We start from the raw sequence: 20,691 nt of genomic DNA, 5'->3' as shown, positions 1-20,691 counted from the left end.
CAGGTTTAGCTTCTGCGCTATGTGGCAATTCTTTTGGCAGTGTGCAGCAGCTCCAAAACTCCCATTAGGTCCTTACTGGCTTTGGCTGCATTCAGATGCCATGCAAAGAAATCTGAGTTACTCATTACAGGCATGGATCTAGTTGATCGTCGGGCTTGAATGCTCTTCCTCTCCATTCCCACCCCTCACCTTCATCTCTGTGTCTCCCTGACCTTGGAAGTGGATATCTTTCACTAACACTAGACAGTCATGATATCAAAAAATGAACAGCTGAACAAACTGAAATGTGGGTTTTCCCCAGTACCTGGGATTCTTAACATGGATGCAGCCAGGGTCTTAGCAAAAGAACATTAATATTCTTCTTAATAATAATAACATTAGATTTATATACTGCCCTTCAGGGCAATTTAACATCCACTCAGAGCGGTTTACAAACTATGCCATTATTATCCCCACAACAATCACCCTGTGAAGTGGGTGGGGCTGAGAGAGCTCCTGAGAGCTGTGACTGACCCAAGGTCACCCAGCTGGCTTCAGGTGGAGGAGTGGGGAAACAAACCCAGTTCTCCAGATTAGAGTCCCGTGCTCTTAACCACTACACTAAAATGGCTATGGATGTTTCCTTAATGGGAGAAAATTGTTTGATGCCCTAGCACAGGGGTGGGCAATTGTTTTGGCTCGGGGGCCACTTTGTAGGAGCGGAGGGCCGCACCTTTTAGAATGATTGCATTCATTAGTTAACTTTGCATTTCAGAAAAGGTATAAATTGTATCATAAAAATCAATAAATATAAATTAATTAAAATAGTGGTAGTTTTATTCAATTTATTTATTGTGCTAATTTCATATCATCTATAGCTGCAAGCACATTTAATTTTAGAATCAGTTTAATGAGACAAATGTACCCTATCACACTTTTCTACAATTTTTTTTTCTGACTGTCTTGGCGGGCCACAAAAAACTCTGTAGCGGGCCGCATGTGGCCCACGGGCTGCAATTTGCCCACCCCTGCCCTAGCAGTTCTGTATTCCTGAATGAAAAACCCATCAGAGTTTGTAGATTATGTATCCCCCTTCAATGAGTGGAGGGAGAAGATGAGTGTAAAGAAAGAGCAGTGGGCTGTTTGAAACAGATGGAGAGAAAAACAGACAAGAAAAACTATACGTTGATTGAAAAAGAAGCATTGTGGAGCTCAGGGTCTCTTTTCCTGCTGTCCAATGTGGAAGTAGAAGACTTGAGGCCTTGCGGGAATTCCTCTTTGACTCCAATACGAACTATGTATATATTTGTAAATAAGGCAATAATACAAACACCACCATAAGTCTTATCCAAAGGAAACCAAATCTGCCCCCTAGAACTATCATCTGTGGGGATTTTGTAAGAATGAATGACTAACTACATGTTATTTTTCTCAGGTTCTGGTTGTGTTTAAGCCAAAGAGACTCCATTTCTCCAGTTCTCCATTTCTCCAGTTCCACATGATCAGACATATGCCTGGATTTGGTGCTGGAAAATCAATTCCCAGGTGCAAAGAGGATCTTCAGCCTCCTCTTTTTTTTTTAACCTGAAACAGCCCCAGAGAGGCCACTATTTGCCTTAGGAATAACCCCATCAACGTTCATCTGGAACCCACAATAAGGGCAAATAGTGCTCCCCTGGGGACTTTTCAGGTCAGGAAAATTACATAGAGAGGTGAAAGCTGACACCCCTCCTCACATACAATGGTCCCAATCCAAATTGGGCATGAGCTGCTTGAGAATTGAGTTTGCAGTATGAAATCACAATGTATCTGATTACACAGACCTGGAGAGGGCTGAGGGAAAAACAATGTGGAGTTAGGCCATCAGAAGCCCAAAATACTTCTTCCTATGTGTCCCATTGCAATCTCAATGCATTAAAGTTTCCCTCTTAATGATATCATATATGTGCCATTCCTGGTTCAAACAGCAAAGGTCTGGCACACTTCATGGAAATCCCTCTTTACTTCGATTTGGCAAAGTCTTGCCTTACAAGTTTGTGCTGACTTTCAAGTATATGGTTGTCCTATCAAAAGTATGGCAATGAAATTGCATAAAGGATATTATATTATTTTGATGGAATTTTTTAGTCTTTGTTACCTGCTGTGGACCCTGGGGAGAAGGAGAGGTGAAACTGACAGAGCCTTCACTAGGTGAAGAGGAAATAAACCCTCTGAGAAGTGATCTTTGCTGGCTCTGTAGAGAGGGGAAATTGACAAAGCCTTCCAATCTGTCTTTTAAAACTCAGCTTCCCAGCTAACATTGCGACTCCCTTCATGTGTATCCTCGTCTAATTCATCTCTTGTAGTTTAGTTCTGAGACAGGGTGGTCTATAAAATTCTAAATAAATGAATCAATAGAGATGGAAAGAACAGACTAGAGATTTCATTCCTACCTCTATCAAAAAGAGTCCAGTAGCACCTTTAAGACTAACCAAATTTATTGTAGCATAAGCTTTCGAGAATCACAGTTCTCTTCGTCAGATGCATGGAAGGCAAGAAGAAACTGGTCAGATATAGAGGAGGAGAGGGGAGGGAGGAGTAGATGCAAACAGCTCCTTCTGATATGGAGATCAGTTTGCTTCTGTAAAGGAAATCGGGTACTTTTGATAATGAGATAACCATTCATAGTCCCTATTCAGTCCCAGCTTGACAGAGTCAAATTTACATATGAATTCCAATTCAGCAGCTTCCTGTTGGATTTTGTTTTTGAAAGGTTTCTGTTGAACTACAGTGACCTTTAAGTCTTTGATGGAATGTCCTGGTAGATTGAAGTGTTCTCCCACAGGTTTCTGGATGTTGCCATTTCTAATGTCAGATTTGTGTCCATTTATTCTTTTGCGTAGAGGTTGGCTGGTTTGTCCAATGTACAGAGCAGATAGACATAGTTGGCACATGAGGGTATATATCACTTTGGATGATGAGCAGCTGTAAGAGCCAGAGACAGTGTAATTGATGCCATTGGGTCCTGTAATTGTATTCCCTGGGTAGATATAAGGGCAGAGCTGGCATCTGGGTCTGTTGCAGGGCCTGGTACCTGTGCTGGTGACTCTGCTAGCCGATTCATGATTGTAAGTGAGAAGTCGTTTAAGGTTGGGGGGCTGTCTGTAGGCAAGGAGAGGTCTTCCACCCAGGGCTTCTGAGAGAGAGGTATCATTTTCCAGGATGGGTTGTAGCTCACTGATGATATGTTGGATGGGTTTGAGCTGGGAACTATAGGTGACAACCAGTGGTGTTCTGTTGTTAGTTCCTTTAGGTTTGTCCTGGAGCAGGCTGTTTCTGGGTACTAATCTGGCCCTGTTGATTTGTTTCCTCACTTCATTTGGTGGGTACTGTAGTCTCAAATATGCTTGTTGTAAATCTCTTAAATGGGAGTCCCGATCAAGAGCATTAGAGCAGATACAGTTGTAACATAAAGCTTGGTGGTAGACAACTGACCGAGTGGTATGTTTAGGGTGGTAGCTGGAGGCATGTAGATATGAGTATCGGTCTGTGTGTTTCTGGTATAAGGTGGTATTTATCTGTCCATTATGTAGTTGTACAGTGGTGTCCAGAAGTGTACTTGTTGTGTAGAGTGGTCCAGGCACAGGTTGATAGTAGGGTGAAAGTTGTTGAAGTCCTGATGAAATCTCTCAAGGGCTTCCTTCCCATAGGTCCAAATGATGAAGATGTCATCCAAGAATCTTAAGTATAGTAGTGGTTTCAGTGGATGGGAGCTGAGGAAGCGTTGCTCCAAGTCCGCCATGAATATGTTAGCATATTGTGGTGCCATGCGTGTGCCCATGGCTGTGCCATTAACCTGTAGATATAAGCTGTCACCAAATTTGAAGTAATTGTGAGTGAGTACGAAGTGACAAAGTTCAGTGGCGAGGTGTGCTGTGATTTTGTCCGGGATAATATTCCGTATGGCTTGCAGTCCATCTGCATGTGGGATATTGGTGTACAGGGCCTCCACATCCATGGTTGCTAGGATGGCGTCATCTGGTAGGTTGTCAATGGACTGTATTTTTCTGAGGAAGTCAGTGGTGTCCCGTAAATAGCTGGGTGTACTGGTGATATAGGGCCTGAGGATAGAGTCCATGTATCCTGAGACTCCTACTGTGATAGTGCCTATTACTGAAACAATGGGGCGTCCCGGGTTACCTGGTTTATGGATTTTGGGTAGTAGCTAGAATCTTCCTGGTTGTGGTTCCTTGGGAGTGTCCGTATGGATGCATTCTTGTATGTCCATGGGGAGAGTCTTTAATATTTTGTTGAGTTCTCTTTTGTATTGCTCTGAAGGGTCTGAAGGTAGTATTTTATAGAATGTTGTGTTGGAGAGTTCTTTCTGCTTCTTGTAGGTAGTTATGTTTGTCCATGATGACAACTGCTCCACCTTTGTCAGCTTCCTTGATTATGATGACTGATATTCATATCTACATGCCTCCAGCTACCACCCTAAACATACCACTCGGTCAACTGTCTACAGCCAAGCTTTATGTTACAACTGTATCTGCTCTAATGCTCTTGATCGGGACTCCCATTTAAGAGATTTACAACAAGCATTTTTGGGACTACAGTACCCACCAAATGAAGTGAGGAAACAAATCAACAGGGCCAGACTAGTACCCAGAAACAGCCTGCTCCAGGACAAACCTAAAGGAACTAACAACAGAACACCACTGGTTGTCACCTATAGTTCCCAGCTCAAACCCATCCAACGTATCATCAGTGAGCTACAACCCATCCTGGAAAATGATACCTCTCTCTCAGAAGCCCTGGGTGGAAGACCTCTCCTTGCCTACAGACAGCCCCCCAACCTTAAACGACTTCTCACTTACAATCATGAATCGGCTAGCAGAGTCACCAGCACAGGTACCAGGCCCTGCAACAGACCCAGATGCCAGCTCTGCCCTTATATCTACCCAGGGAATACAATTACAGGACCCAATGGCATCAACTACACTGTCTCTGGGTCTTACAGCTGCTCATCCTCCAATGTGATATATGCCCTCATGTGCCAACAATGTCCATCTGCTCTGTACATTGGACAAACCAGCCAACCTCTACGCAAAAGAATAAATGGACACAAATCTGACATTAGAAATGGCAACATCCAGAAACCTGTGGGAGAACACTTCAATCTACCAGGACATTCCATCAAAGACTTAAAGGTCACTGTAGTTCAACAGAAACCTTTCAAAAACAAAATCCAACAGGAGGCTGCTGAATTGGAATTCATATGTAAATTTGACTCTGTCAAGCTGGGACTGAATAGGGACTATGAATGGTTATCTCATTATCAAAAGTAACTGATTTCCTTTACAGAAGCAAACTGAACTCCATATCAGGAGGAGCTGTTTGCATCTACTCCCTCCACTCTCCTCCTCTATATCTGACCAATTTCTTCTTGCCCTCCATGCATCTGACGAAGAGAACTGTGATTCTCGAAAGCTTATGCTACAATAAATTTGGTTAGTCTTAAAGGTGCTACTGGACTCTTTTTGATTTTGCTACTACAGACTAACACGGCTAACTCCTCTGGATCCATTCCTACCTCTTGCTCAGATGTTACTTTCTTGCACTTAATTCCTTAATTGCTGTAGGATGGTGTTACAAAAACAAATGAACATGCCTACCTTTTCTTTCAGGATGTTATAAACAGACAATAGAATAATCCTTGGGATTCTCACTATTGTGATTACAAAGGAACCTTTCACAACTGTTCCCAGATGATAACAAAAAAGAATTGATATGGAAGATAAGACTGGATGACTTGGTGGTTTACTCTTATTTCTAGAATGAAAAATAAAACACATAAAATTACATGGGAAATAAAATACAAGCACAACACAAGTCTTTACTATTTCTGAAATCCTTCTAGGGCTTGACACTATTCCCCTTCTACTGACTTCAGACTGAAACTGAATAAAGCCCATTATATATATTGCTGGATGGATGCTGGCCCCGCTTGCGGGGAGGGCGGAATAAAAATTTGAAATAAATAAAATAAATAAAAATAAATAAATCTCCATCACCATTGCCATGCACTCACCTAAAAATTCCATTGTGCATGGAATTCCATTTGCTAATCACACAATACTCTAAAAAAGAATGAACCATTCAATGCTAATCTATGTGCAGAGGTATACAAGAGATGTTTTCCTTTTAACACGTGTAAGGGATCCTCAAAGGAAAAGAAATGGGCAATCTGCTAACAGCTTCACTCTGGAGACATTTAGATTCTGCCAACTCACCCTCATCCAGCTATTTCTTACTGGTATGAGAGAACTTTTGTATAAACAAATGTTGCCTTTCCAGTGAATGCCATGTATATGCTAGAGAACATGAAGGACTCTGGAAAAGGATGAAAAATGTAAAAATACAATGGGAAAAGGTGTCATGACACTGGAAACTCACCATACCAAGTTCTTTATCCCATATTAATTTAATTAATCTTACCACTTCTTTGTAAATTTTAATTCTATTATATGAGCATAAAGAACAGTGTTACATTTTTTTCTCCTAAAAGAGTATAAAATAATCCTGCCCTTAGCCCAGGGGTCCCCAACATGTTGCCTGTGGCCACCATGGCACCCACCGACATGTTTTCTGGTGCCCGCCAAACATTTTTAGAATGTGGTTGGGACCGGGGAGGGGGGGGAGTTACTATTAGAGTTATGTATGACCTCACTCCCCACCATTTTGTGGTCAGCTCCCCCTCTTTGGGGGGCAGGGCAGAAATGTACTTGATAAAATAATAGTCTAAAGCACCACTTCGTTAATTTTTTTACTCATCAGGATTCATGTTTAGTCAACAAATGTGTTGTCCATTTTTTAATTTTGTGGATAGCTATGTTGGCCTGTATAAGAGCAAGGTTTGGGTCCAGTAACATCTTACAGACCAACTAGCTTTCTAGGGTGTGAGCTTTTGAAAGTCAGAGCTCCCTTTGTCGCACACTGGACCCTAATTTTGTTCAGTTTTCTAGCAGAAATAACATTACAGAAGAAATAAATCCAGAAGAAATAACATTATAGAAGAGTGGTCCCCACTGCAGCACCTGGGGCACCACGATGTCCACCAATGTGTTTGCTAGTGCCGCTTGTTTCTTGAGTACTGGGGAATCAAAGGGTCTTAAATAAAACAGAGGGAAAAAACCCAAAGAGCTTCAGGTCACTCCCACAAGCCGACTCACTAGCAAAGTGCTGAGCTCATCCCAGGTAGATGTATCACGGTCATCATGTGCTGCTGGCTCGGCTATAGACACAGACCTTCTTATGTTTCTGGACTTAAACATTTTCCCTGTGGTCATGTAAGGAACAAATTCTCCCTTTGTTGTTTGGGAACTGAAACCAAACATAATCTCTTCCCTAAAGCAGAAAGCCAATCCTTGGCTTTCCTCTGCCTCCTCGGTCCAGGAAGTACTTCAGAACAGCCTAGGAAACATTGGCTGCAGTGCAACCCTAAGAATAATTTCCTAAGAATAAGCCCCAGTGAATAAAATCATACTTACGTCTGAGCTTAAGATTGCTCTCATTACTTTTGAGTCTGTAGGGAGCACCCATTAGGAAGCAGCTGCCTCCAACACAGGAAGATACTTGGCTTGGTATGTCCTAATATTTTGTGGAAACATCCAATATTTTGCAATTGCCTTTGTCCCTTTGAGAGCCATTTTCCAGTAGCGCTTACTGGCTCAACAAGATACTGTAAAGTACTTGCAGACTTGGCAATTACTATAAAGTATTCAACAAGATACTATAAAGTACATGAGATAAAAAAACTTCTCCCCAATGGCACTAAGTCTAAGATTCAAGGCACCCTAAAGCACCACTCTGGCATATACGGCTTTACTTCAATACAGTTTAAACAGGCGCAGCACCTAGATCGCACCTAGATTTCCATGGGTAGAAGGAGGGGGTGATTTTTGCCAATCCCTCAAGCTATTCCTGGAGCTTCCCAGCAGCAGCATTTGGGGGTATTTGGAGTTGCCACTGGGGTAGGTATTGACAAAAATTACTACCCCTTGTACCCCTGGAAATGTAGGAGGGATCCAAGTTTATGAACAGTGTGAACATACAGCAGAAACAGTATCAGTATTATAAGAGAACCTATTTCTTCCATAAAGGATTTTAAAACCAAACTAGATTTCTTTCAGCTGGCATAAAGATACTGATGGCATTATTTAAATATTTGCATTAAAGTTTCCATAAGTTTCAGTCTACAGCTTGTTTCAATATGGAATTCAATGAGAGACATTAAACTGTTTACTTTTCATAAATAAACCTCCAAGTATTCTCTGGTCCATTATTTAAAAAATTGGGAGCCACTATGCAAGAGATTAAGAGCAGCAGGTAGAGTAAGAAACTGAGGACCTGCAAATACATTTTTATTAAGTCCTCACCGACACGGGAACTTGTATTTGCCTGGGCATCACAGCAATACAATCCCTACAGCCATTCCATAGTAATAGCTATAAAGCTGTATTTATACATGCATACACCACACTATTTTCAATAGGAAATACCAGGAAAATGGTATGCATTCATTTTGGTTCTTCTGGCCAGGGGACCAGTTTAGGGATACATGCCACATTTCTATGTAAAACTAGAAGTTTGACATACTTTCCTAAAGACATCATTCTTACTGGGCAAAAATAGATTGATATCTGTTTGAATTTAGGTTAATCAAAAGGTTTCTTCATAAACGCTTACGTGTGAAACTTTTTGTCAAACTTGGAGAAAATATAATTGCAGAATGTCAAAAATAAAAATGCTTTACTGAGCAGAGGATACATAGTAATTGCAAAAAATATACCATTTATTAACCATCCATTATTACTGATGGTACGAGAAAAGGTTAACTGATGTGTATTCATTAAAGAAGAAATGTAAGTTTTAAAGTGTGTTTGGATAAGCCTCCAACAAACTTTTCAGTGGGATAGGGCTCATTTACATGGGTAGCTATGAAGATTCAGGAAATAAAAGAACAACCTAGAAACTACTTAAAGCATAATCATATAATTTTCACAACATTGCTTCAGAGGAAGAGAATAGTATATTGTGCCTATAGTACTTAACCTAATTTGAATTTTAGTGTAACTTTGGATAATGAGTTGGAACTGGAAAGTTTCTTAAGTAAGCCTCCTCGCAAAGTCACGTGGCTGCTCTATGAAGACTAGATTTAGCCAGCTCCTGCAGGCTCGCTGGAAGCACGCTATTGATGACCAAAGCAAGTTCAGCAAAGAAGAATGTATCCCTGCTGTTGTTGCATACACAGTTACAACAGGAGCTTTCTAAGGAGAATTCTTGCAGGCTGATATGTCATCATCAATCTAGTACAGGCCTGTTAGTCTTGTGGTTATAAAAACTTGATTGATCTGTACTCACGACATTTACTGGAGATTTGTTTACATAATTTTTTTTTAAAAAAAAACCTCAAACACATGACCATGCTTTTACTCCTGTAACTACTTCTATACAATTCAGGCACAAAATAAAAGTTTAATATCATCAGCAATTCTATTCCACATTGATGGCATGCAGCAAGTAGAGACTTGCCCAAAGTTACCCAGTTATATGGCTGAAGTGTATGGTTGTCTATTGGTCTAGAACCCCTTTAACAAGGGCTTAATGTGTGGAACAAAGAAGCTGAAACTTTCATGAAAGTCAATAAACCTGGTAAATAACATCCCATTAAGCATTTATTGAAAAGATATTTTTCTCCAGGCCAGTTGGCAAATATTTTAAAGAAGAAATGGATGCTTCCTAGGCTTCTCAGTTGCTTGCCCATGGTGGTCAATCTCCCAAGGTTTTGCCCTATTGCTCGCTGATTGCTGTTGATAGGCGGGTAGTAGCAAGCCCCCCCACCCAAGATTGCCCACCACTGGCAGGCAACCCAGAAAAGTGCATATTGGGCACACTCTCAGTAGGGCACAATGACGTCACTTCCCAAACAGGCCAGAACTAGCCTCACACAAAGTGCAGAAGCACACCCGTGACTGGTGTGATGACATCACTTCCAGAAGGTCATCACGTCTCTTTGGAAGCGTGCCTGCGCTTTGTGCACACAAGAGGAGATCAAAACAGGCAAGTCCTAGGTTCCCTCCCCCTCCCACCATGAGTGCTTCTTCTGACAGTTTGGTATATAACTTTTCACAGTAATGTTACTAGAACACTATTTTTAAAAAGTCAGGTTTCAAGATACAGAGCCCTGATTTTCGTGAGTCATGAAAGACCAACTATTAAATTAACCACTGTTTCTTTTATTAGATTATTAAGGCCTCTAAGGAATGCATCTTTCATCTGAAATGAAAGAAAGCAAAGTACAGTTTCAGTATTGTTTTTTCAGGTCAAACAGATGTCCCCTACAAAGCTATTCCAGCTGAAACAACTTTCTGCTCTCCCCACTTTTAATTCCGTGTATGGAGAGGCTTCAGAGAGCCTAATGGATTGTTTTGTGAAGTTAGGAAGCAGGTTTGCTGAGGTAAAGACTCTTCGATTTCCTGTAACTGCTTACTTGCTGAAAGGAAAGGCTCTTTGTGAAGAAGAGTAAACAAAGCTCTTATGACATGCCACTGCACCAAAGCATGGGAATAACATTCTTGCTTTGCCTTCTTCATATTCTTGATATTACTTCACAGTTTTGGTTTAACCATTTCTCTATCCCAATGAAGCAAATGATAGGAAAAGGGATCTGTGAGAACTGAAGCCAGGTTTGCAGATCAGAGGGAATGTAAACCAAGGTCCACCTGGCTAACAAAATGGTCACCACCACTGGCGGTGGAGTGGGAACTAAGCCTCAGGCCTAACTGGACTATACTTAACATGGGGCTAGCCACTGTATTCAGATTGAAGCTGTTGAGCCAAAGAGATACCACACAGTTATAATTGGTTTGTTAATAAGTGAATAAAATGATTAAACTAGAAAGTGTTTAGATAAAACTAGAAAGTGTTTAGGATAGATAAAAGAAGAAAGCTAAATAACCTAACATCTAAAACAGAGTGTTTGCCAGAGTGTTTGATCAGCAATGCAAACTCCAGCATCAGCGTTTTCAGGCATCAAAGATTATTGTAAACCCAACAGCCACGAGCAAAGAGTCAAGTCCAGACCACAGCCTTCAAGATCAAGTAACAGCAACAACAACAACAACATCATTCGATTTATATACTGCCCTTCAGGATGACTTAACACCCACTCAGAGCAGTTTACAAAGTATGTTATTATTATCCCCACAACAAAATATCCAGTGAGGTGGGTGGGGCTGAGAGAGCTAGAAACGGTGACTGACCCAAGGTCACCCAGCTGGCTTCAAGTGGAGGAGTGAGAAATCAAATCCAGTTCTCCAGATTAGAGTCCTGCGCTCTTAATCACTACACAAAACTGGCAGAAAGCATGGTCATGTCCAAGTCAAGGCCAGAGCAGTTTTACAGCTAACCAAACCAACCTTTATTCCAAAAAGCCCAGCAACAGAGCCACGGAAATTGACCAATCAGAATACAAAGGTAATGTAAGGGCTTGATCACCTGCAGCTGAGTCAAGCATTCTCACCAGCATCTCTCCTCCAGAGAAAACCAAAGTGGCTTAAGATAATCTAACAAGATGGAATGTTACACAGCCATGACAACCTTGGGTGCCTTGACTTCCCTCCTTAGCAGGGCGAACTGCACTTGCAACTGATAACACTAACAAACTTCAAGATGGCTCCAAGGATGAATAATCCTTTTCTCAAGGGGACAGACCAGTGCTTTTCCCCAACAAGATTTGCAAATTTTGGTCAAGTAGGCATAATTCTTAACATAAATTAGGCTCAAAGCAGGCCTGTTCACCTTAGGATCAACATTACAGGGATGCATGATTCCTTTGGCAACACAAACATTTATCATGTAGCACTGGAAAATCATCAGTGATCTGAACAGAATAGAATATGGAGTACAAAAAATGGGTAGTCCACCAACTGTAACCTGGAGGAGCAAGATCTGAGATGGGTCAGGAGCAAAATCTCAGAAGCTCTTGCTCTAGCAGGAAGAGATGGGATGGGGAAAGAAGGCATGTTTGTCAGATTGGGAGAATCTCAGTGAGGTCAATTCTAAAGTCACAGGCTGCCGGTAAGAAGTAAATCACTTCCATCAGGGTCAGACTGGATGGATGAATAGACAGATCCCTGAAGCATCAGAAATGTATGATAAGAACTCCTGTCTGTTAATGCTGCCTTGTACCACCAGACTAAGTAAATTCATGATAGGATATGTGCAAAACCTCCATGAAATAAAACAACTTATAGTATCATTCTCTCAGAAGCAAAGTTTTATAAGCCTTAATGGAAAACCTAATTATTTGTGCTAACAGTAAGAAAGAGACAGTGAATGCAATGTATACCTCTCTGTTCTGAATCACTTGTACCGTATATTGCAATGATGCAACTTTAGTGATCTTGTCATCGACTCTTTTTAAGTGTATACCTTCTGACATATTACTTGATTGATCTCACACATCTGCATTGTTAACACAGATATTCCTAACATGCTGAATACGCTACATGACAATAAGACCCATTCTAACTGGATTAGAAAACAGGAAGCTTAATGAGAAAGCAGAGAAGGAAGATGGCAATGGGAAGTTGAAAATGGGAAGTTGAAAATGGGACTCCTGCTATAGCTAGAATCACTATTAGCAACAAGTATGAAACAGAAATAAACTGTTAGGACCAGACTACATAATACACCCAACACATGTCAGGTCATGGGTACTCACATGGCCAGACTCACAGTCAGACATACATCGAGGGAGCTCACCTGAAAAAAAGCATTGGTTTGCTCAGGAAAAGATGCTTCTGGCCTACTGCCCTTTTCTCTTGCAAAAGTGGGGTGGGAGGAAAACCAGAAACTTCCTCTCCCCCTTGCAGTGCTCCCCTGGAGCGTTGACTGAATAAGCACTTTTTCAAGTGAGTTCTCCAATATACATCTAACTGCGAGTCCAGTTACACACCAATGACTGGGCATATTGCACAGTTACACCATTACAGAGAAGATAATGCATGGTGATTTTCCTAAAGGAACAAATGGAATATATGCAAGAACTTCCTAAAAGCATTTAACATTCTTTCAAAAACTTTCTCTTAAATTTCACAGTATCAGTCTTTCTCGCAATTGAATATGCCAGTGATATTACCCCTCCTTGATCCATGTTCCCATGGGATCTCTGATTTTAAAGGGCAGAAAATCATCTCTGTTTAGGAATACTCAACATCACAAGAACACTGTGGCAAGTAAAACTGGCAATAGATATAATCCAGCAAATCTGCTCCAAGTATAGCATATTTAGGCCAGACAAGTCTTGGTAGTATACAAAACTGCTTGTACAATTTAAAGGAAGGGAAATATACAGAAAAATTTAAATCAATCCAGACAATTGGAAATATTTGCCCCCCCCCCCCAGTCAAAATAAAGAGGCAGACACAAGGCTTAGGTAATAAAAGGGCCACTTTTTATTTATGGCAACAACATGAACTGTAACAACTGAAACCTGGCAAGGGCCTAACCAGAGGTACAGGTCAAGCCCTGGGGTCACTACCCTGAACCCCACCTTGACCTGTCTGGGAGAGACCTGCTGCCCCAGATGCGAGCCATCCAACTGTATGGCTGGGATCCAGCCGGCCTGGCAGATGGTTTCCCCCTTAAAGCTCCAAGCACCCCCGCTGCAGAGCATGAGGGCAGGACTTTTCCAGGGGCTCCCACCAGGCGGCCTGCCCTCTCAACTGGCCACCGCCAAGCATGCCAGCCAATCCTGACAGGCCCCCAATATCCCCACCAATGGGGATGTGCCAAGGGTACTCACCATCCCGCTAACATCCCCCCAACTAAATCCTGCCAATGCTAAGCCCGAGCCTCTGCTCAGGCCTTCACGCCCCACAGGTGACTTACTGTAAGTCGTAGCCCTTGCCTCAGGTCATCTAAAATATGTTGTTGCCTGCCACTGATAGGTGGGCCCCATCACCTCTGTAGAGGTCAGCCATACGGGCCTTAATCCTGGGGTGGGGAAGATAAATGCCCAGCCCGTTCCCCAAAGCTACCTGAAGGGCCCTATTGGCTGTGCGCCTAGCCCCTTCTATCCCTTTGGGGTTCAAAGCTTCATGCCACACTTGGCGCTGAAGCATCTCCGACCAAATAATTAAGACGCCAGGCCATTGTTTGCTGATCCATTGCAAGTCGGCCTGCGATGCTTTATATGCTGTGAAATGCTGAGGATGTTCTGTGCGTGAACTGCTCGGGTTAATCAAACTGCAGCTGAGAAAATATGCAAGGGAGGTAGCTGTTCCTGCCGTTATCTACATGCTCCCTAGACTGTACCAGGAGTCTCTCTTCTTAGCTTGGGAAGAGTCACCTACACGGCCTTGGGAAACCCCACATATCATTCCTATAGTTTTCCTCGCTTAGATGCTTTCCCGCCAAACTTAGATAACAGTTAGACTGGAGGGAGGACCTTTTTTGACAGCAATTGTGTTTGAGTGATTCTCTGATGTGAAGTGAGTTGTGTTATTTTTGTGTAGTAGACTGTTTTTATGCCCTGTTGTGCCTTCCTAAAGCAGTTAAAGAAATAAAGTGCTTTTGACAGCAATTTTTGGGGTGATTCTTTAATGTGAAGTGAGTTGTGTTATTTTTGTGTAAGATACTGCTGCCATGCCCTTTGGTGTGCCCCCTGCTGTGTAACCTAAAGCTGTTCAAGAAATAAAGTGTTTTTGACAGGAATTGTGTTTTTGTGATTCTCTGATCTTAAGTGAGTCGTGTTATTTTTCTGTGTGGGGGACTGCTGGTGTAATGTGTCATAATGCTTTGCCTACTTGTACTTTGAAAGTGAGAAATGTTTTTTTAAAAACTTTGTGTTGTTCATGTTTTATTCTTTGTTGTCCAGTTGGTTCCCATCATAGAGAACAATGAGGCTGGCTGGCCAGCCATCACTGTAGGTGGTGGGGGAATTTGAGGGAGGGTGTCTGTGGTTCAGGTGCTCTTTCACAGGGACAAGCTGGCACTCAGAAGTGTGTCCACCATTGTGGCATCCCTGGGCTGTGCACATTTGCTCTGGAAAACAGAGTGTTATAGTTCACAGCATAGGAAACAAAGGGAGAAGGCTGGCCAGCTTGTTCCTGGGATTGTGTGGGGCTGCTGGGGCTGGATTTGGGCCTGTGAGGAGCTACTGTGGGGATTTGGATCTGTGGGTGGCAGCTGGGGGAGAATTGGGTATGTGTGGGGCTGTAGGGGGTGGACTTTGGGGGCTGAGAGCACCTACTTTGGGAGGCCATGAAATGCCCCCCCCCAAGTGGGAGCAGGCTGAGCCTTGGTGGGGGGTGGGAGGAAAGGTGGGAGAAGGGTCCCTGAGGGTTGGAGGCATTTTGCGTGCAAAATGCCCCCCCTAGAAAGACAAGCCTGCATCTTCATTTTCCCCCCATAGGAAACATGGAGATCAGCAGCAGCATCCAAAATGTAAGAGATCACCAGCAGCAAGCAAAAACCTTTCCCTTTTAGGCGAGGATAGGGGGACCTGATTTGGGGGGCCATAACTTGGCCCCCCAAAGTTCAATCTTTCTGAAACTTTCGGGTATCATATACCCGAATTGCACACCCCTACTAGTAACCATCACCACATCCAACGGTAGCAAATTTCACAAGCCATTCACTCTGAGTAAATAGCATTAAGTAAATAATATGAGAGCACTGACCATGTTTTAGTAACATGAATGAACAGCACAGCAAACTTAACTTCAAACTGTAAAAATATAGAAGGCTGACTTACGAAAAGTCTGGGCAAGTGGAAAATCAGTTAACTATGATTGCTAGTACATGATATTCCCTCCCCGCCCCCCGCCCCCCGTATTAGTTTTACTGGTGCCAGAGGCAGAGACATTGTACTAAAGATGAGCTGGCACATTTAGGACCAAGAAAGACTAATTCAAATGAACATTCACATGCAAAAGATCCATCAAAAACACATATCTATGAGAACCATTATAGGCTGTTTGCTTACTTAACATTTATAGGCTGTTCAAAGCTTACACTTATAGTGTCTTGATAATCCTTACAATGGCCTTGTGGAGTAGTTCAATCTTACTGGGTAGTTTCCTACCGAGTACAGAAGGCACACAGAGTTTTCCTACATTCCTTTCCATCACTGACCTCCAGAAAGATCACTCCGTGTTGTGGAATCCATGCAGGGGAACCGCTGCAAGGGCCAGCAAGCTGGAATGAGGAGGGACAAGGGGATGAAACTGTCCCTTCCCTCAGCAGCTGCACATGCAGAATAGGAAGAAGTGGTTTCAACTCCTTGTCCCTCCTTACTCCACCTCCACCCAATGCAGCTGTTCCTCCACACGAGTCCCACCATGCCATGACTGATTCCTCCAGGACAGGAACACAGGAGAACTACACCTTCCACACCTTGGGTCAGCCAGTTGGGTGACCTTGGGTCAGTCACAGCTCTCTGGAGCTCTCTCAGTCCCACCCACCTCATGGGGTGATTGTTGTGGGGATAATAACAACATACTTTGTAAACTGCTCTGAGTGAGTGTTAAGTTGTCCTGAAGAGCGGTATATAAATTGAATGTTGTCATTATCATTATCTGGAGTAGTAGTATAACGCTCATTACCTCTATCTGAATTTTAGACAGTACTTGCCTAAAGCCACCTAGTGAATAATTTAAAAGGGAGGCAGTACTAGAAATGAGAACTGGTTTCCAGATCAGTCTGTTTGCAATTCTGCTACACTAGCGTGAAATCCTAAGCAGAGTTACTCCAGTCTAAGCCCACTGTAGGTCTGGATGGTCACTCGCATTCTTAGAATAGCTTAATACCCAAAATCCAACTATTCAGGAATTCAGAAAAGCCCAGTAATACACTGAATATAAATATTAAGAAATAAAAACTTATGAAAAAGTTAAATGTTGCACGTACCGATTGAAGAAGCAAGATACCACTGCCCCAGCAACAGTCATCTGCTGACAAGCTAGAATGAATTCACTTGTCCATATAAGGCCAATTAAGTGATACCACCACATATAGCGAATGCCAAATAGGATTTTGTATTCCACTTGGCCTCTTGAAACAACTTGAGCATTCCCTGCAGAGTTAAGGCAACATCAAAAATATATGATGATTCAATAAGCAAAAATAGTATGGAAACTAGTTAAATACAGCTTTGAGATAAATATAGATGGACAGACAGAATAACCTCTCTCACTATCCATAGAAGAATGTACATATATAACCCTATGTCTATACACAGAGAAATAAACACATACTCAAAAGGGTTCAATATTAGAGTGAGCAGAAATACTGGGCAACATGAAATGGAAAGCAAATGTCCAAGTTGGTTGGTTGAAAACCCTAAATATCCATAATTTGCCACAATAAGGAATACAATACACAGTGGCCTATTGTTCTCTATTTATCATACTTGATATCAGAAGTCAAAAATTTTCCTTACAGCTGTTGTCTTTTAAAGAAATGGACAAGCATAAAACATGGACTTGCAAAGACTTGCGGGGGTGGGGCATCTCATTTCATCTCCCCTACTATTTCTTCTTTCCCTTCCTTGAAAGGCGCTAGAGCCTCTCTACAGCCTTTCCCTGCTTTTCCTCCTTCCCACCCACTAGACAATCTTCCCTGGGAAAACTATGACCCAATTATAAGGTGCCTGCCACCAGGCGAGGCCCAGCTTCACAGCGGAGAAGCTGCAAGGACTTGCAGAGAGGGGCACCTCACACCCCTGTATCCACTTTTGTACACTATTTCTTTTGGTAACTCCCATATCTTCACCCTTCCCTGTTTCCTTCTCTCCTTCCCACCCACCAACAGTTCTACCTTTTATATACCGTTCATCTACAGCTATATTTATTATTTACTTCAGTTATACCTTACTTTTATCCACAATGGGGACCCACAGTGGCTTACATCATTTTCCTTTCTCCATTTGGCCCAAGATCACCTAGTGAGCTTCCATAGCAGAACTGTGATTTGAACCGGAGACTTCCAGATCCTACTCTAAAACACGTACCAATAAACTGCACTGTCTTTCATAGGATGGCTGCTGTTGAATAGTAGCAAGCAACTAAGATTGAGTGAGCCATGAAAATCACATGGTAGTATGTCGCCTGGTGGTTGCTACTGGCCCTGGCCCCAATGAGTCTTTCCTCAAAGGCCACAAGAACCCTGGAAAGGGCACTGACCCCTCCCCCCTGTCTTTTACTGACAGAAACCAGGGCCTTAACTGGCAATACTGTTGTGGTTGCCTAGCAACAATCAGTAAGGGCATTTTTTCAAGATTCTTCAGGCATTGCTTTTATCATTTTCAAAGGTTTTACTTCCCCCAGTTTTTTTTTAAAAAAAAGATTTCAGGGTTTTGTCTGCTTTTTTCAGGTTTGTAGAAAGATCATGGCTTGAATCTCCATATTTAAGTATCCACAGATTTGGCCACATTGAAAGTTAGATATATTAATTAATTGTGTTTGATGGAGGGTTATGAAATTGGTTTAATAGATATCTAAAGAATTTTATATTCATATGTATTAAAATTCAAATTTTATTTTAAATCAAGTTTAACTAGTTTTTTTAGAGAAGAACAAGAGTCTAATGGAAACTATAAGACTAACAAAATTGGTGGTAGAGTATAAGATTTTGTGAGTCACAGCTCACTTCTTCAGATACTTCTTCAGCTGTGACTCACAAAAGCTCATTTTGTGAGCAATTTTGTTAGTCTTATAGGTGCAACTGTACTCTTGCTCTTTTCTACTGCTACAGACAAACACAGCTACCCATCTTGATCTAGTTGTTTTTTAGAAGCTCACACACAGGATCCTTTGCATCTTGTCACAGTTCTGCCTGCTCAGGGCTCAGTTTTTAGATAAATGGGGGAAATGGGCCAGGGTGAAAGAAGCTTCTGTCCAAAAGTTTTTTTCAGCTACAGGAATCAAAGTGTAACCAACAAAGCAACAAGAACCACTGTGAAATGCAACACTTCCCAAATAAACATGAAATAAAAATGGTATTGTATTTAAAATATTATTAGTAGTATATTATTTTTATCTATACAAAATAGTATTTTTAATTCAGTATCCAGAAATAATTAATGAAGAATTATGAGTTGACTGAGAAAAACTTCTGAGTTGAATTAATCACAGTCTGCACAGTATTGCAAGCAAGCGGAGAAAGACAGGGCTTCTGGCTGACTCCCACATTTCGGCAATTCAGTCACTTACTCAGTAAAGGAAACTTACCCTCCACCAAGGGGGTGGGGGGAGACACGGCACTCACCTCTCTTCTCCTCTTGTACACGCTTTGTGCTTCCATTGTGCTCCCAAACTGGCCCGATGCGAAGCATGGGAGACCTGCATTATGATATCACTCCCAGAAGTGACATCGTCAAGCCACCCCAGGAGCACACCCAGGTGGCCTGATTCCCCCCCACACACCTTATCCCCCAGCCAGCCAGGTGAGATAGTGTGGGGGACAGAGGATTTCCCATCCCCACCAGGGGACATGGCAGCCCTAATGTAGGTACTTCATAATGTGCAGGATAATTTAATTTTTGGAATACAAAGAAATATAACAATCATTTATTTAGTAACAGAGCAAACAAATTCCTGAATAGGTTACCACCCAAAGTAAAATAAGAACTACTGACCTGCAGTTCCTAAACTAAGTAACACAGCAACCCAGTATATCCAGAAGAAAATAAGTATCATAAAAGTCCAAAGAGGCTGAAAAAGCAAAGAAGGGATATTGCCGATTATTTTACTGGCAACTTGAAAGAGTTGTATAGACCTCTGAATCCTCTTCCATAGTATCAATATCAGGATTAGCACTGTAACCTATGGAAAAGAAAGAAAAAAAATCATTAAAATGTTTCTATATACCAAATTAGTAATTTGGCATAGGGAATACATACACATTACATATAGGTCACAACTTCTCTTTTTAAAGCATTTTTCTGTACTTAAAAATTATTAACATTTATATGTTGACTATTTCATATATTTTAGGTAGCAAAAGCTCAGTAAGATATTCAATTATTTGAGTTGCTTCTTTTTAAGCCTTAAAAAGAACAGCTACACATTATTATAAGCAAGCAGCACAGGTACAGGTAAGAGAGATCCAACAGAACTATGAACAGATGAAAAATATTAGGATACACACTTTGTTCACAGACACCTTGCTCGTGCAATAAAAGGTCTCCTGAGCTTCAACTTTTAAGGCAGTACTACAAATAGCGGGTAATAACCATAGCTTTCCCCAGCATATTTGCTGCCCCCTTGTGCTGACAATAATGAATGCCAGGCCATGGATTCCTATTTGTATGTTTTTCACTAGCTCTCAAATCACTCAAATCCAGTCATTCAATCTGAGGCTTGAACACTGCTGTTTATTGCACAACAATCCATTTGTAGAGAAGCTCTAGTCTCTCTTTCACTCTCTTTGCTATTCTCTAATATGAATTTAAGCACAACAAAGTCATTCATAATTCTAGGTGAATTCTCCCTTAACATTATTTACAATCCAGAGGAGTTAGCTGTGTTAGTCTGCAGTTGCAAAATAGTAAAAAGTACAGTAGCACCTTTAAGACTAACCAACTTTACTGAGGCATAAGCTTTAGAGAACCACAGCTCAGAAAATACGATTACAGGACCCAATGGAGTCAACGACACAATCTCT

At 41.7% G+C, this 20,691-nt stretch overlaps 1 protein-coding gene across 1 annotated transcript in view; it reads right to left on the bottom strand.

Annotated features, from left to right (window-relative positions):
* The window catches only part of SLC44A3 (solute carrier family 44 member 3), a 56,107-nt gene that overhangs the window by 14,207 nt on the left and 21,209 nt on the right, over window positions 1–20,691 (bottom strand). Inside the window, exons 9-11 of the mRNA XM_054981931.1 lie at window positions 19,664–19,850; window positions 16,936–17,101; window positions 5,634–5,790 (exon numbers count right to left, since the gene is read on the bottom strand). Coding sequence (XP_054837906.1) covers window positions 5,634–5,790; window positions 16,936–17,101; window positions 19,664–19,850 — 510 coding nt within the window. The remainder of the gene's footprint in view (window positions 1–5,633; window positions 5,791–16,935; window positions 17,102–19,663; window positions 19,851–20,691) is intronic.

This window comes from Eublepharis macularius, chromosome 5 (assembly GCF_028583425.1).
Source record: "Eublepharis macularius isolate TG4126 chromosome 5, MPM_Emac_v1.0, whole genome shotgun sequence".
NCBI classification, from domain to species: Eukaryota; Metazoa; Chordata; class Lepidosauria; order Squamata; family Eublepharidae; genus Eublepharis; species Eublepharis macularius.
The sequence above is the reverse complement of the archived record's forward strand: the minus strand, read 5'-3'. Positions and strand labels throughout refer to the sequence as shown.